The sequence below is a fragment of the Leptodactylus fuscus genome, chromosome 8 (assembly GCF_031893055.1).
Source record: "Leptodactylus fuscus isolate aLepFus1 chromosome 8, aLepFus1.hap2, whole genome shotgun sequence".
NCBI lineage: Eukaryota > Metazoa > Chordata > Amphibia > Anura > Leptodactylidae > Leptodactylus > Leptodactylus fuscus.
Genome location: NC_134272.1, coordinates 42,039,767 through 42,058,037, shown reverse-complemented (window position 1 = coordinate 42,058,037; position 18,271 = coordinate 42,039,767). Strand labels below are relative to the sequence as shown.

At 42.4% G+C, this 18,271-nt stretch overlaps 2 protein-coding genes across 2 annotated transcripts in view; one reads left to right on the top strand and one right to left on the bottom strand.

Annotated features, from left to right (window-relative positions):
* LOC142217007 (actin-related protein 2/3 complex subunit 1A-A) overlaps positions 1–18,271 on the top strand; it is a 248,285-nt gene that overhangs the window by 210,135 nt on the left and 19,879 nt on the right. The gene's annotated exons all lie outside the window — the stretch shown is intronic.
* Positions 4,971–17,422, bottom strand: LOC142216998 (importin subunit alpha-5-like). Its single transcript, XM_075285149.1, has 10 exons — positions 17,357–17,422; positions 14,671–14,802; positions 11,934–12,019; positions 10,808–11,076; positions 9,493–9,575; positions 7,647–7,910; positions 7,055–7,288; positions 5,800–5,982; positions 5,389–5,538; positions 4,971–5,066 (listed from the first exon to the last, which is right to left on the bottom strand). The coding sequence occupies exons 1-10, from the start codon at positions 17,420–17,422 to the stop codon at positions 4,971–4,973; spliced, it is 1,563 nt and encodes a 520-aa protein (XP_075141250.1).

Sequence of the window (18,271 nt, the reverse complement as noted above, 5' to 3'; positions counted from 1 at the left end):
TGAATAATTTCACACAATTTTTCAGTTTTTTCTTTTTTTTTTTTTTTAAAAAAAAAGTTTAAAATATCCAAGAAATTTCGTTCCACTTCACAATTGCATCCCACTTGTTGATTCTTCACCCCCCCCCCCAAAAAAAAAAAAAAAAAAAAAAAAGAATTAAATAAATTACGTTTTCTGCCTTTATGTCCACAGAAGATTTGTGGTTAGTTCTCTAAGATGTTCGAAACAACTTCCCTGACGAGTTCCTTTAAGTGCGCAATAAGAATGCCGTTTTGAAGGGAAAGGGTGGTCACACAATTTCAATTTGGGCCCTATGAAATACACATACATAGAAGGAGGAGGGCATGGAGTAGTGCAAGAAATAATAAAATGTCTCATCTTTCAGTTTAAATAATATAGTACAATTGAACATTATCCGATAAGTAAAGGTACTACTTAGGGTTGAGCCGATCTTCAGATTTCAGGATCGATTTTAAAATCCAATTTCTGATCATTTTCCATTCAAACCCGATCTTGATCCCAATTCCGATCCTAATGCAAGTCAATGTGATTTTTTTTTTTTTCTAAGATAGTTTTCAAAAGCTATAAAAAGTTACCAAAAAATACATACAAGTTCTTAGAATGCATAGAAAGAACAAGGGAACACTTAAATGGCCATGAAACATTGTTTTTTAATCATTTTGTGAGGACAACGAGGCACTCGCCATATAATAAGCCATGGCTGAAGTTCACGAGTAGTGTTGGCCAAAAGTATTTGCACCCCTGCAATTCTGTCAGATAATACTCATTTTCTTCCAGAAAATGATTGCAATCACAAATTATTTGGTATGATCTTCATTTAATTTGTCTTCAATGGAAAACCACAAAAAGAATTGTCAAAAAGCCAAATTGGATATAACTCCACAGCAAACATAAAAAAGGGGGTGGACAAAAGTATTAGCACTGTTTGAAAAATCATGTGATGCTTCTCTAATTTGTGTAATTAACAGCACCTGTTACTTACCTGAGGCACCTAACAGGTGGTGGCAATAACTAAATCACACTTGCAGCCAGTTGAAATGGATTAAAGTTGACTCAACCTTTGTCCTTGTGTGTACCACATTGAGCATGGACAAAAGAAAGACGACCAAAGAACTGTCTGAGGACTTGAGAAGCAAAATTGTGGGGAAGCATGAGCAATCTCAAGGCTACAAGTCCATCTCCAAAGACCTGAATGTTCCTGTGTCTACTGTGCTCAGTGTCATCAAGAAGTTTAAAGCCCATGGCACTGTGGCTAACCTCCCTAGATGTGGACGGAAAAGAAAAAGTGACGAGAGATTTCAACGCAAGATTGTGCGGCTGGTGGATAAAGAACCTCGACCAACATCCAAACAAGTTCAAGCTGCCCTACAGTCCAAGGGTACAACAGTATCAACCCGTACTGTCGGTGTCTGAATGAAAAGGGTATGGTAGAATACCCAAGAAGACCCCACTTCTTACCCAGAGACCTAAAAAACTCCAGGCTGGAGTTTGCCCAAACTTACCTGAGAAAGCCAAAAACGTTTTGGAAGAATGTTCTCTGGTCAGATGAGAAAAGTAGAGCTTTTTGGGAAAAAGCATCAGAGTTTACAGGGGGGGGGGAAAAAAAAAAAAAAAAAAAAAGCCTTCAAAGAAAAGAACACGGTCCCTACAGTCAAACATGGCGGAGGCTCCCTGATGATTTGGTATTGCTTTGCTGCCTCTGGCACTGGACTGCTTGATCGTGTGCATGGCATTATGAAGTCTGAAAACTACCAACAAATTTTGCAGCATAATGTAGGGCCCAGTGTGAGAAAGCTGGGTCTCCCTCAGAGGTCATGGGTTTTCCAGCAGGACAATGACCCAAAACACACTTAAAAAAGCATTAGAAAATGGTTTTAGACAAAGCACTGGAGACTTCTAAAGTGGCCAGCAATGAGTCCAGACCTGAATCCCATATAACACCTGTGGACAGATCTCAAAATGGCAGTTTGGAGAAGGCCCCCTTCAAATCTCAGGGAGCTGGAGCAGTTTGCCAAAGAAGAATGGTCTAAAATTCCAGCAGAGCATTGTAAGAAACTCATTGATGGTTACCAGAAGCGGCTGTTCGCAGTTTTGTCTAAAGGTTGTGCTACCAAGTATTAGGCTGAGGGTGCCAATACTTTTGTCCGGCCCATTTTTTGGAATTTTGTGTAAAATGATTTGACTTTTTTCATTCTCTTTTGTGTTTTTTTCATTGCAAGCAAAATAAATGAAGATATTAATACCTATGAGTTTGTGCTTGCAATTATTTTCTGGAAGAAAATTTGTATTCTGACAGAATTGCAGGGGTGCCAATACTTTTGGCCAACACTGTAGATAGATACCATCTACTCTTCTGTTTTCTCCCTGCTGTATACTGGACTCTGCTACATCTGCATTACTGTACATTGACTTGTCTATCTACTCTTCTGCTTTGTCCCTGCTTTACCATATACTCAGCGCTGCTACATCTGAGATGTAGCAGCACTGAGTATACGGTAAAGCAGAGATGAAGCAGAAGAGTTGATAGATGCTACTGTTCATTGACTTGTCTACCTACTCGCGAACTTCAGCCATGGCTTGTTATACGGCGAGTGCATAGTCGTCCTCACAGCAGCGCACTGAAGAACAGAAATACCTGCAGGCTTATGAGGACATGCTGGAGAGATAAAAGTACTGGGCAGAGAGGGCACTTCTCTGGGTGGTAGTACAGCACACATCTGAGATTAAAGCAGGGACGAAGCAAAAGATTAGATAGACCAGTCAATGTACAGTAATGGAGATGTAGCAGAGTCCAGTATACGGCACAGCAGGGAGGAGACAGAAGAGTAGATACTATCTTCTCTTGTTTCCTCCCTGCTATGCCATATACTGAACACTGCATTACTGTACATAGTAGCTAACATTGTTAGCTGTTCCCACAATGCTTGGCCAGTAGCCAAGCATTGTGGGAAATAACCTCTGACCTCGATCCCGCCAGAAAAAAAAAAAAAATTCTTGGAAAACCTGTAGCCTGTAATATTTTTCTGTTCAAGAAAGGCATCCAGGCCTTCTTTGAACTTGTTCGATAAATCCATTATAACAATATCCTGTGTCAGTTATACAGCACAGTCTCACTGCTCTTACAGTAAAGAATCCCCATCGGCATTGCTGGGGAAATGTTCTCCTCCAGGTATAGAGGATATTCCCTTGTCACTGTCACATGAGTAAAAAGATTAGAAAAGTCCTTGTACTGTTCCTTCAGGTATTTGTACATTGTTACTAGCTCTCCTCACAGCTGGGTTGGTTTTTTTTTCCCCTACACTGAATAATTCCAAATTTGTAATCTGTCTCTGTACTCCAATTCTTTGTTGTTGTTTTTTTGGTTGCCCTTTTCAGCTATGTCCTCCTTGTACATTGGGGCTCAAAATTGCATACAATAGTCTGGGTAGCCATACTAGTGATTTCTTTAGAGCCATAACTATGATTTTGTCATAAGTATTTATGCATCCCATAATTGTATTGCTTTGGCAGCAGCTGCCTGACACTGGTTACTAGAGGTAATCTTAGTGTCTACCAAAATCCTCAAGTCTTTTTCAGGAGTAGCCTTACCCAGTAATTTACTATTAAGTACATAATAGAGATGGACAAACCTCTCAAGATTAGTTTTGTTTAGGGCCAAGGATTTCTTTTGGATTGAACAAGTTCAGGATCAGCCCATACCTCCCAAGTTTTAAAGGGCAGAAAGAGGGACAAAATGTGGGTGGACTGTGGCAAGTTTAGCTTCACCCAGTTCTAAATTGACTCTGGGACACCCATGCACCCCACACCTCTGCCTCCCCCACAGTAAACCCATGCATGCCACATCGCCCCCCTGCACAGTACACCCTATTTCTTATCCCCCCCCAGTGATATGACCACCTCAGGCGGCGCTCCGAAGGGGGGGGGGGGGGGTTAGACCAGACGATTTTTTTTTTTTTTTTTTTTTCTCTTTCATTTTTTTTTACCTATACCAGCAGAGCAGCCGCTCTTAAAACAACCTGAGCGGCCCCTCTCCTGTGCTGACCTCTGCATCTTAGCGCAAGCAGCATCCTCACGCCACCTACGCCGAGACGCAGATTTCTTTCTGCCGGGAGAAGAGGCAGCAGCGAGATCGGTTTAAGTAAGGGATCAGATGTTAATCCTAGCAGGCTTCGGGTCTATATGGTAAAGTCTCAGATGTCACATGGTCTGGGATATTACCATATAGGCTCGAAGCCTGTGCTAGTAGTAACAGCCTGTTACTGCTAGCACAAGTATTGGGACAAAAAAGGGACAATATACCATTAAGGGGGTGCTATACTGTGTGGGCCAAATAGAATATATTTAGATCTGAAAATAGAAGGCTGTGGTCTACAGTTTTAGTTGTAGACCAGGTGTAGAAAAAAAAAAAAAAAAAAGTTTTACATGTGTATTTTTGCCAAAATAAGCACGCGTTTACTCTCTGTGAATGGACCCCAAGTGTGCTAGTATTAAAACATCTCTACTAGACACACAACTTTCTAGGCTCCACAGTTTAAGAGTACAGTTGTACAATATGGAAAATAAAATTTTATATGATGCCACACCTTCATTATATATTGAAGTTCTGCCAGATAAATGCTAATGAGAGTTTGCACAGATACAGATTATAGCCAGGTTTGTACAAGTACCCTACAGCATAAAGCACAATCAACCCTATAAATTCAGATTACATTTCTGGAGGAGAGTCTTTCATACATTCTAGTCTAATGGAGGAGAATCATGTAAGGAATCTCCAGGCACCCCCAACGATTGTCAGGCAACATTGGGCAGATCCTTTCCTCTGTCTAGGAAATGCAATAAAGTCAATGCGAGAACTACAATTTTATTTAGACTGCAGCAAACCAATACAAATAACCATTGAAACTATTTTTACAAATTACTTTACACTTTATTTAACCACTGCATAAATATTAGAAATTGAAAGCCTCTTTGCGCACATATGGAGCTTGGAACTTGTATGTATCCTTATTAGCTTCTGGTTCCAATACAGCCATGTCATCCACCTCCTGATACAGAAAAGAATATTTGGGGGAAGAACTGATTAACTTTAGCAACATTAATGGGATTCTACTATTAAAATGATTCCCCCCCTCCCCCCGATAACACGTAGGAATAGCCTTAAGAAAGGCTATTCTCTTACTCCTATTTGTTTAGACAAATTTATGCCTTCTAAACTGCCCCATCCAAGCAAGTTATGATGGAATAACCCCACCACTGATAAGCCACAATGGCCTAAAGCTAGTTGTAGACAGATCAGCTATAAAATTTGCATGCATTATGTAAACAGCCTACTAGATGCTGTCAGATTCCTCAAGAAAAATTCCATACCTCGCCTGAGAAGTATTTCTCTATTAGTGCCAAAGCAGCATGATAAACCATGTGGTTGTCATGAGTCTGTAGAGCCTCAATCTTCTCCAGTCCTCCCAACTCCTCTACAACCAGACATAGTTTCTCCAACTCACCAAGCTTTTCAGCAGCCTGCAGTACATAAAGTTTTGTTATACGTAATAAATTAGAGTATACCTTTTGGCAATCAGAATATACACTAGTTCATACAGGTCTCATTTATTGTTCAATGCATCAGACCATGCTGCATATACAGGTAGTTTAGTGGCATGCCAAGTTTGTTCTGACAATAGATTTTATTTTATGAGACACAGTTTAGCCCATTATGAAAGTTTATTTCAAACTATTAGCTAGGTATTCATGTAAACTAAACTTGTTCAACATTTAGCTTACCAGAAAGATGTTGGAGATGGCATCTAAGATTACCAAGACTGTTTTGCTGTCCTTCACAGACAGTAGATTGAAGAGTGGTTCCAGCACTCCACTATGTACCAACTGTACTACCTGTTCCACAGTGCCCCCACTAGTGTAGTTGGTCACTGCCCATACAGCCTCCTTCTGTGCTTTAAAGTCACCCTAGGGAAGGAAGCACAATGACCAAATTAAGCTTTGCAAGGGTGTATTGCACTATGAGATTCCTGCAGTGGCGTCACTAAAGTCTTGTGGGCCCCAATGCAAACTTTGTCCGGGGCCCCCTATAGCAAATTCTTGCTAGTGAGTCATGGGGCCCCACACAGTATAATATGCTCCATAGTGGCAGCACACAGTAGAATATGCTCGACACACAGTATTATATGCTCACAACAGCCCTTCGCCCCCCCCCTGCTTAAAGGTGCTATTATATTCTGGGATCTGAAGAGACCCCAGAGTATAATAGAGGCCCAGGGACGGTAAAAGACACCCCACAGACAACCCCACTTTCCTGTGCATCCTTGCTCCAGCCTGCCGTCTTCAGACATCATTACTGAGGCCTCAGCAGTCACATGGGGTGCACTGACGTCATTACACCACATGTGACTGCTGTGGCTTAGTCACATGCCTCAGTCATATGACAGAAGAGCACCAGAGAGGACACTGAACCCAGGAGATGAGAGTATAAAGTGGAGGAGGGAGTTTAGTCAACCACTAATTCCAACCAAATAAATTCTTTCCAAATCAGAGAATGCGGTTTTCTGGATTTATTTTCTCATTTTTGTCTCATAGTGGAGGTCTACCCATGAAGTCAGTTACAGGTCTCATCTTCTTAAGTGGGAGGGGATTGTTTGATAAAACTGTGGGGGCAACCGGGGGGGACCCATTAGTCAGTCATTACACTGTGTGAGAGCCACTAAGCATTATACTATGGGGGGGGGGGGGCAATTGAGAGAGCATTATAGTTTGTGCAGGTCAGGTATTTCTAGGTGATGGTAGTGGTATTTTTTGCACAGTGCCAACCAATGTATTAGAACGGCCTGGTCCACGAGTAGTTATTAATTTGCTTAGGGTTTTTAAACTTTATGACATTTCAGAAACAAGTCTTAGGGAAGGGCACCATGGGAAAAGGTCATTACTTTATGTTGACCAGTTTAGGATGGGAGGAGAAAAAAAAAAAAAAAAAAAAAGTAAAAGGGACTTGATGCAAGTTAACACTATTTGAGTCACTCTGTACCTTTTGGAGAAGTTCTATCAGTGGAGGTAGGAGTCCACAAGTAATGAGTTGTTGAATTTGTTTAGCTGGACCTGCTGCAATGTTACTAAGCGCCCATGCTGCCTCCCTCTGAACACTGTGTTTTGGATACCGCAGGAGCTGAGGCAAGATTGAGAGGATTCCAGCATCTATGGCCACCTGGGTCTGTTTGTCTGTTCCTGTGACAATGTTTCCAATAGTACGTAGTGCTGGAGTCTGAGGAAAATTTTAGCTATTAGACACTCCCGAAAAGTCAAGCAAATGCTGCAATTGTGGCCACAAAGTTTCCATGACTTTCTGCATGGCTAAGAATGGAGCGGAACCAGAGGTGTAGCGGTAACAGGTTACACCAGACCGTGGAGGCTAAAGGGGTCCAAAGGCCTTGTTTCAACCCAAGTATTATATGTAGCACGCGTTAACTGGTGATCCCATTACAGATTTTTGCATAGAGAACACCTGAGTGGAACTTTGTTCTTACAGTGCTCAAACTACAGCACAACCTTCTCTTAACTTCAGTGATATTTCATTAGTGCTAAACCTATATAAATTAAGTACAGATCCAACATTGACTTACCAAAATGCTAAGCTCTTGACCATGCATTAACTGTATCAGTCTGTCCACAATCCCAGCCTTTACCACTACATCAATTCTATCATTAGCACCATCAGTGAGATATGACATGGCCCAACATGTATCCGATAAGATGTCTTTGTCTTCATGGTGCATAAGCTGTGTCAGAGTTGGCAGGATTTGAAGAACAGCTTGCATAGGTGGGTATGGGTTTTTGTTGCGACACAGGTTAGATAGGGTCCATGTAATATTGCGGAGAAACCCAAGCTAAGTATTCAAATAGATTAAGTTATTGTTCAGTAGACAAACATGATCATAACAGAATGCAATACCAAGAATACATTAAATGAGTTATGAATGCCACAAAAAAAAAAAAAAAAAAAAAGTTTATCCTCCATCTATGGACAAATAGCTGATTGATGGGCAAAAAAAACAAAAAACAAAAACTGCCATTGACCCTGAAGTCATTCTAGTTTTTCCCCTGTTGTGAATTCAGCTGTGCGCCTTGATGGATGGGACTCCCGCACGTTCACCACAGATAGCTGAAGCACAGAGCCTGGCTATCTCTGGTGCCCCCATTGAAATGAATGATTGTATAGATGTACCTTGTCCAGCTAGGGGCATACCTATATTCCACCAGTAGTTGTCAAAATACTATCCCTCTCCCTTCCAAGTTGCTATTTAGAGGATAATTATTCTTCACAGCATAACAGTGTAGGAAACATAAATCATTAAATACTAATAGCTTTGTAAATTACCCTATCCTTGTTACTCTAAATGAATTGCTCCACTAGAAGAATGGTTTTGTCTCTAGTTTGAAAATGAACCTTTTGTAATGTGTAATGTGCCCACCTCTGAAGCACACCACATTTCCTGCATGAACAGAACATCAATATAACAATCCAAGTCTATTAGAATCTGACCATCATAGACCTGCATTGACCTCCTGTTCATACAGGAATCAATATGAATCAGATTGGAGGTCAGTGCTGTCAGCAAGTAAAATTACACTACAAAAATACTCATTTTACAAGATAGAAACAAACCAAGTTTTACTGGAGTGCTTTTCTAGGTAGTCACTGACAGCTATACCAAGACACATGGTTTAACAAGCTACATGCTCAGTGTGACTTAAAGTCCCTGATGCCTCACAAAAATAGATCGCTGACAATTTTACAAATATGAATAGCTAAGCAAGTTATGTAATGCTTTGTTCACTCTTGTGCCTGGTATCCACCTGCTTGCAACCAGAGAAAAAAAAAAAAAAAAAAAAAAGTTAATACAAGAAGGATTCCAAAGAGTTAGGGTCAGTTCACATGTGAAATGCCCGCGCGGGTTTTGACACCGAGAGAGATGCGGCGAGCCACGTCTCTCTGGTCAAAACCCGCCTGCCGCGACCATCGTGGTCGCGGCTTTCCCTTCCGCTGTCGGCTCAAATGAATGAGCCGACATAGGAGGGTGCTGCCGGGAGCGGAAGTCTGGCGGTCTGTTGTGTACAGACACAGTCCTGCAAGTTCAAGTTTGGTCTCTGTTCAAAAGGCTGAAAAACCTTACCTGTGAATTTTTTTTATTTATTTATTTATTTATTTTTTTTTTTTTAAAATCTAGTCATGTCAATGGGGTTTCAAACGAGAGTTCCAAACAGTTTTTTGGCTCTTTAGGCAAATATACGACAGATTGATACCAGGGGCAAATCTGAACGAAACATAAGTTAGTAAAGCCAGACAAAAGACTTGAAATAGGCATTCAAAAAAAAAAACAAAAAAACCCACTATATATATATATATATATATATATATATATATATATATATATATATATATATATAAGGGCTGGGGTATTTCAATACCGGAGTCTGCGGTGACACCAGGGCTAGTAGTGGTGGAATCACATTGCAGTTGATCAGTGCATCTCTGTACAGAGGACCGTCACCTAGAGGGAAAGCCTGGTTTTTAAAAACACAGTAATGAGGTATGCATAATATTACCTTAAAAAAAAAAAAAAAAAAAATTAGAATAGACTTTTGGGGACATCTGATCATTTTTTTTTTGGGGGGTGGGGGTGGCACAGTTTCTTCTGTAGCTGGTACATTTAGCCCCAATTACAGAAGGAATATAGCATCCTGCCCATAACTATATACAGCTGATCGAGGTCCTGTAGGACCAGTGGTGCAACTACTGCCGTAGCAGCAGAGGCAGCTGCCACAGGGCCTACTATTACTTACCTCTCCACGATCCGGGCAGGCTTTGGCCAAGTCGTCTGACATCTCATGAGCCCGGCCTGTGTCATGTGACGTCTGACTGCTTCGGAGGCCGACAGCGTAGGAGACGGGAGATAGGAGAGTAACAGTTTTATATGTTTTTCTCCCCCTGGGTCTACAATTATTATACTCTGGGGTCTGAAAAGTCTGTATAATTGTTTATGGGTGACCACAGTGGGACATAATACAGTGTGCAGGGGCCACTATAGGACATAATAGAGCGTACGGGGGGGGGGGGGGGTAGAGGGTCAGTCGAGGTCTTTGGTGTCAAAAAGTTTGCCACAGGGCCCCGCCATTCCTAGTTACGCCACTGTGCGGGACCCAGCAGCTCTAACAGGCTCAGATCTTGGCAGGTCACGTGACCACTAGGTCAGAGTACAGACATTATGGCACGCTCATGTCCTTGCAGATGAAGGCAGTCACTTCTGGATGTATATACTCTATGGGCAGTTCAGAAATGGTTACTAAAATATTTTCAACACTTTCAGACTATGGAGAAGCAGCTCACCCACTAATAAGACACCTTCTGACTGACTATACCAATAAGCTGCTTTTAGCCTTTGTAAAACAAGTCACAGTTGGAATCAAACCAAAATAGCATCATGGGTTCCACCCCTATAGATAGGGGCAGTCCTAACCTACTATATATCAATTTCATTCAGGTTATAAGAGTACAGCTTCAAGGAAGTGGACACAAGTGTTGGCAACGTACTATGTAACTAGCTATAATTACCTTTACCATTGCAAACCACTAGTAAGAGGGTTTTTCTCAATAGCTAATGCTGAGCATTTAGTCTTTAGCCGCTTCCATCTTTCCAACCACCTGCTTAATATGCCCATACACATTAAGATTTCATACACAACATGCAAGTTTTATAGAAACTGTCAGCCCTGTAAGTCTTACCAGCAATGTTTCCTAAAGCCCATACTGCCTGCTCACTGATTTGCACATGTGGTGAGGAGATTAGAGAGATAAAAGCAGGAATGGCTTCTCCATCAACCACAGCTTTTGTCTGTTCAGAGGTACCAGAAGCAATATTTGTAAGTGCCCAAGCGGCTTCAAACTGCAAAGTAATGTTGTCATGGTAGCTCAAGAAATCCACCAGTTTTGGTATGAGTCCAGCTTCAATAATGTCATTTAGTGGAGGATTCCTTTCCCGAGACAGCATTTTCCTGCAAGTATAAAAGTCATCTCTAATCGAGTATTCTTAAGCAACAACAACCACCACTCAGCATAACGTTAAAAACCATGAAGCAATAGCTTGCACACTAGGTGGTTGAAAATATAAAGTCAAACATTTCAGACAGCCCTATGAACTATCCCATCAACAACATTAAAGGGATATTCCAAAACCATGATATTGATGACCTTCCATTAGAATAGGTCCTAACTGCTACAGTTTATGCCTTTAACCCTTAAGTACTATAATAATATGTATGATAGATACCATGATAGTACTTAAGGGTTAATGCATTGGGACACCTACAGCATGTCACAGTTTTTGACTGAGCAACCCCCTCCCCTCATCTTTTGTTTGGGGGGGGGGGGGTTAACTCCTTGTTTATGTATTTTGTAAGAATCCTAAGTTACAGTTACAAAACAAAGAAATTGTGGAGGTGCTGTTCTGCTGGCTGTTTTAAGTTGTATGCTTCACTGGCAAAGTACTGCAGCACACAGAGCTGTGCACTTCATAGTGGCTGTAGTTGGTATGGCAGTGCAAACCCATTCATTTAACTGGTACCGAGCTTTAGCATGGCTAGGTGACCAACGACATGATATCGTTGCCAGAGAAGAGGAAGTATTGACTGTCCAAGCCTCATAGTCTCTTCAAACAACTGAGGAGTGGAATGGTCAAGAATCAGGTCATCAGTATCAGATCAGTGGATTATTAATAAAAACCGCAATTTTTTCATAATGGATCTGTAATGCTGAACAACAAAAGGCATATTTGGAAAGTGTTTAAGGATTCCTACAAGGATCAATCATTAGAATTTCCCTGCTCACAGACCTCCTTTAAGAACTCTGTTACCTTGCAGCCTGTGTGCACTTCAGTTCCAGATCTGGGTTTCTAGAGTGAATTCCTTCTACTATTTCATCTAAGGAAAGAAGGGGCACCTGGGGAAGGAGGAAAAAAAAAAAAAAAAAAAAATTTACACCATTTACAAATCAGAAAATGCCTGGGAACACCATAAAAATATGGCGGAGCACTCACAAAAAAGTGCATTACAAGGCTTCCACCACTTTTTTTTTTTAAGTCAGTGCAAGCAAGGGCTCGTTCACATCTGCACCCGTACTCAGTTCTGCAGGTTTCCATTTCCTGCACAAAACAGGGGCAGGAGACAAACCTTCCGGCATGTTTCAATCCCATTCATTTGAATGGGCTTGAAGAGTCTCCGGCGGTGTGCGCTGGTGAGAGTTTTAAGCGCTCCACAGCTAAACTTTTTTTTTCTTTTAACTGGACACAGTCGGACATGCAGTACTCTGTCTGGTTAAAAAAAAAAAAAAAAAATTTATATAATATATATATATATATATATATATATTTCAATGCGGAGCCCCAGGTAAAGAGCTTTTGGTCCCGGTACCGTAACTCTTTAGGGTCAGTTCACATGTGCACCGTCTCTCTGGTCAAAACCCGCCTGCCACGACCATCAAATGAATGAGCTGACATAGGAGGGTGCTGCCGCTAGGCGGAAGCCGCGGTCCAGCGCGCGCCGCAGTTTCCGCTTGAAGATAGGACATGTCGCTTCTTTTCTCCACTAGCAGCAGCCCGCCGCTAGCAGAAAAAAAGAAGTCCAGTGGTCTGCATAGACCACCATTGTAAAGGGGCAGATTTTGAAGGGAAATCCGCTGTCAAAATTCACCCCTTTGCCCATGTGTGAACGAGCCCTTACAGGCGTTTGACAGTGTCAAGAAAGTCCTTCTCCACAGCAGCGCATATAGCGCTGCACAGTGTGAGCGGGAAGGAACGCCCCCCTCCTGATAATACTTGGCCATAGGCGCTGCTGTGAAGAAGGACACTCTTGACAGACTGTCAGGAACGCCCTTCTGACTGTAAAGAGCTACGGCCCTGGGACTGAAAGCCCTTTACCCGGGGCACAGATCGGGAAAGCCAACAGTGCGCTGAATTCAGCGCACTGTTGGCTTTCCAGCAGTATATAGAACTGCCTGTGCCCCAAACCATGAAAGGTCCTCTTTAAGCCTACAACTGAAAACGCCATAAGTCTGCCTTATACACTTAAATGGCCCAGACATATTAAACGGGTATTCCCACATCGCATACTCACCAGTCTTCGCTGCTGTAAATTCTTCTTTCTTCCAGCTTTGTTGAGTCATTGGTGGGCAGGGTTTCATATGCAAAGCCAGCGGCGAGAAGTCGTCGCTTCTATGCCGCTGGCCCTGCGTGTGCGCTCCCGATGCAGCTAGGCATTGGATGTACAGCCTCCAAAATGCAATACAGACCCGGCATCCGCTGTAATAGAGAGGCGGATGCCGGGGAGTGTAGACGCCGGCACAGGTGCCTGCAACATCGCTACGCTCCTGCCCTGCATGAAGCCAGCAGCGGCAGGAGCGATGCTGCTATTCCGGAGGGGGGGGGGGGGGAAGCAGAATAGCGGCATTGCTCCTGCCGCTGCTGGCTTCATGCAGGGCAGGAGCGTAGCGATGTTGCAGGCACCTGTGCCGGCGTCTACACTCCCCGGCATCCGCCTCTCTATTACAGCGGATGCCGGGTCTGTATTGGCGGCCTCTCCCCCCCCCCCCCCTCCAGGCTGGCTCCCGTGCACTTAGCCCCTCCTCTGAGAGCGACAGATCCATCACTTGACTTTTGACCAGATAAGTCAAGGGATGTGTCAACAGAGAAATGAATAAAGTAATATAGTGGACAAACAAAGCAGTTTTGCTGAAGCAATGTATTTAGGAAAAGTCTTACATTCACATTAACAAGCAGTATAGATAGGATCCTTGTGATGGGACAACCCCTTTAAGCTTGTATATCAGTTTTCTGGTGTGCATGGCATAAAAAGTTACCAGTTTTGTACAAAAATTTAAACTCTTAACCTTTTCCCTGCCACCCATGTATTTATACATCCTCCCAAGGGGGCACTTTTTTTAGCTGACGTATTAAAATGTCCTTACTACTAATGGGAAGGGGGGGGGAGGGGTTGTATGATTTTTATTTATTTATAGTTGCAAGTTAGGTTTTATTTGATCATCTCAAAACTATGAAAATTGCCCTAGCATTCAGAAGAGAAATCTGAAAACCCCTGGCAGTGAAAGGGGTAAACTCTGCTCCACTTTCCCAAAAAGGATTTATGGCAAGTAAGTGCAGGGACATTTGTCCCACCAGATTCATAATCATTGGGTGAGTCTTTTGAGCGTCCGCCTCAGGCAGCAGAGAGGCTAGATTCACCACTGTCTAGGACGAATGGCATGTCTAGTGCTAGTCTTCATAAATCTGCCACACTGGTTTTAAACAGAACCCGTCAGGAGTTTTTTTTCCACCATAAACCAGCCCAATCATGTGCAGGATGAATTCATTTCCTTGACTTTGCTGCAGTGGAAAGTTAGAAGCATTTGAAAGCCTAGAATATCTCATGCAAATTAATCCAAATAGTTATGGTGGGTGGAGCGCAACATCAGCCCATTCTAGCCATCTCGTCATAGGCCTTGTGACATCGGGGGTAAGGAGATTGTTCTGAGAATATGCCCTTATTGTCATTTCTAAGCTACAGTCCCATTTAGGGTAAAACAGAGGGTTAAACTACCTGTTTACTTTTCTGTTCAGGGGACAGTATTTCATCAGGAAATGAAGTGACATTCCGTCTCTTAAGGATCTGGTCATCTTTCTTCGCCTTTCTAAGTTCCACACTAACTTCTATTCTCCGGCGTCTTAACTCCTATGATAAAACAAAAAAAATCCAGACTTAAAACATTCTATCCATGACACCTGCAAAGATATAAACTTAGGAGGGGGCATAAGAGGGAAAAAAAAAAAAATGTATATACCGTATTTTTCGGACTATAAGACGCACTAAGGTTTTAGAGGAGGAAAATAGGGGAAAAAAATTAAGGAAAAAAAATTGGTGAAATATTTAATAACCTAATAATATAATATTTCACCAATGTAAATAGAACCGGGGGCTTTCGGACACAGGGATACCAAATGTGTATGTGTTTCACAGTAATGTTTTTGTTTTATATGTATTGTAGGGATATGGGGGTGATTTGAACATATCTATCTATCTAATCTATCCTATCTATCTATCTCCTATCTGTCTGTCTGTCTATCTATCTCCTATCTGTCTGTCTGTCTGTCTATCTATTCTATCTAATCTCATCCATGGATGGAAAGAGACACCCTGCAGTGAAGCTATGTAAGAAGAGAAAAAGGGGCGGGCCAGACGGGTGAAGGAGGTGTGGTTTTCTAAGCAAACTTGAAACCACACCTCTTTCACCTGTCTGGCTCGTCCCTCCTTCACTGCCTCTCAGATCTTGCTTCTGCAATAAAGCCACACAGGCAGGGAAGTAGGGGCGGGCCAGACGGGTGAAGGAGGCGTGGTTTCAAGCTTGCCGAGAAAACCACGCCTCCTCCCCCGTTTGGCCCGCCCCTCCTTCCCTGTCTGTGTGGTTTCATTGCCGGAGCCAGATCTGAGAGGCAGTGAAGGAGGGATGAGCCAGACGGGTGAAAGAGGTGTGGTTTTCTCGGCAAGCTTGAAACCACGCTTCCTTCACCTGTCTGGCTCGCCCCTACTTCCCTGCCTCTCAGATCTCGCTCCTGCAAACACGCCACACAGACAGGGAAGGAGGGGCAGAGCAGGCAGGCACCGTGCTGCTCTCCGTGCTGCTCCTCATAGACAGGACACAGACGCTGCATTCGGACTATAAGACGCACACACATTTTCCTCCCATATTGGGAGGAAAAAAAGTGCGTCTTATAGTCCGAAAAATACGGTAATATATATTTATGAAATATGTAAGGACTAGCTGGTACCCGCGACTTCGTCTGCGGTGATTGTAGAAGTGGGTAAATACAGGTGCGGGTAAGGTTTTCCTACTGTGTATAAGGTATGGAATATGAAATGTAGCTCTGTATCTTGTTTTTGTTGTAATTCTGAGAATACGTGAGACTTGTGTTGAATGTAATTTGTATTTCAGCCGCTATACGGTGTTGGTATAAACTGTACATAGTGTCTTTGGGACAGAGGTATTTCAAGTGAATATACGACATTGTATGATTTGTTATTTTCCGCCAGTACATGTACATTTTGGGCACAGGATACTCTTGAGCAAGCAACATAAAGTCTGGCCCTGTGCATGACAGTTTAGTAACTCCATGTGCCTCTTAATAGCAATTAACCCCATAATGTCCCTCACATTAACCCCTGTGTAAGAGGTACTGATATGTGAGAGACTTGGAGGTAATAATTAAGTATCTTCATTATTGAGGTCTTTTATTAGTATCTCCATATGTCTCACATATTAGTAACCTTTATATGAGGCACACAGGGGTTAATATAAGGGACATGATGGGGTTTATTCCTATCAATGTGAGGCACATGGAGATACTAACACTAAACTAATAACCCCAAATGCCTGACATTAATGAGAACAGTAATCCTATGTACCTGTGTGTTTTTCAGTTTCACTTTGCTAGCAGCTTCCTTTCCTCCTCTGGGAATCTTTGCAGGATGCAGACCACTATAGCAGGCACAGACCTGAGCGATGAAGCTCCACCTCCTGGGTTTCCTGCACCCCTCTCAAAGGGGAGTGTCCTTATGCCTCAGCTCTAGCACAGCACTGAAGACTCGGACTACATTTAACTCTTGCAGGTCCTGTGCTGCTGGCATGCCAGTGAAATATGGCAGAGGGTGCCACTCTTGGCACGTGTGCCAGGGGTTGCTGACCTCTGCTGTAGAGGGTAATATGAATTTTGTGGCTTGCTATGGTCCAAAGTGTGTGAGATTGCAGAGATAATGATGCGAGTTTGGGTTTTGTGGGGGTCCTGGGAAAAACGTATGTGTGCTATTGTGACGAAAAGTAGCCTATTGCGCAATCGAGTGTAGTGACTATGTTTGTGGAAAATTTCAGCCAAATCAGTGGAGCGGGTTTGCGTGATTGAGGAACAAACACACAAACTTTCACCTTTATAATAATAGGATTATAATACTAGCATGAACAGTTGAGGAAGACTTTTGACTGAAGGCTCTAGGACCCTGTTGGGCCTGGATACGCATTTAGCAATAAATATAGTATCAGGGCAGACCAAGCATTAAGGGCATTCCTGGGAAACCCAGGATCAAGTTATACTCTAGCAGTCTGCCTCGGTCATTCAAAGCCTGTAAACCACTTCATGATAGGTCATAATGGCAGACAATTCATGAGCACAACCAGTCATTATAAAAGATGGTGAGGAGTTTTGGTAAAGTGAAACCACAGCATCAATATACTTACTGCTGTGTCTTTGCCCTTGTTCTTAAATTTTTTCATGCGATCATCTGTTTCATTGGCAGGTGGCATTTTGTATTTTTTTTTTTTAAGTCAGTTGTGCTGTAAAGACAGAAGGTGTGTCACAGTCAAATATATACACGACAGAGCTTGTGGATCCATATACACTGCTAGAAAGCCAAGATATCAGAACTGGAAGGATACGGTTTGATAACTATTCATTGAGTAGTTTTGTAGCTTAAAACAGAAAGGAGGTTTTGACGCTCAAATACAACCCTCCTCTGTTCACGCGCCCACAATACACTACAGGATATATAATCAGACTAATTTTTATATGTCCAGGCACCATCTGCACATTAAAGGATACTGAATGGCGATGGCTCATACAGCTTTAGTTATGTGGAATGAAAGCAACCTCTATCATAAAAACAGCTGGACCACTATATAAGCAATGCTACCTCCTATGCCACACCTGCTACCTCCTAGATTGTAATCTCTTAAATAGAACACAGTCCCATTTTGTGAATTGTCTTTTACTCAATGTATCTTTTTCTGTAAACCCTACAATTTACGCTGTGGAATATGTTGGCACTATATAAACAAAACGTATTACCGTTATATTATTAATGTACTTCGTGTGCACAGAAGGTACTCTTGCAGCAAACGCCACATGCAGTGAAACGCTGCAGATGTGGGAGGGAGCCATCAAAATACTTTTTTTTCCTGCAGCATTTTCTCATTGAGTCTGCTGCGTTTTCTTTTTTCATTAAATCTATATAGAAAAGGCTTCCAATTCCACAGCTAAAGTGAACATACTGCTCAGTTTTCAGTGGAGGAAGCTCCATTCTTCCATGCACAGGACTTGTGTCGGGGGGGGGGGGGGGGGCACGCTATACACAAACGTGACTCCCGTGTTGTACT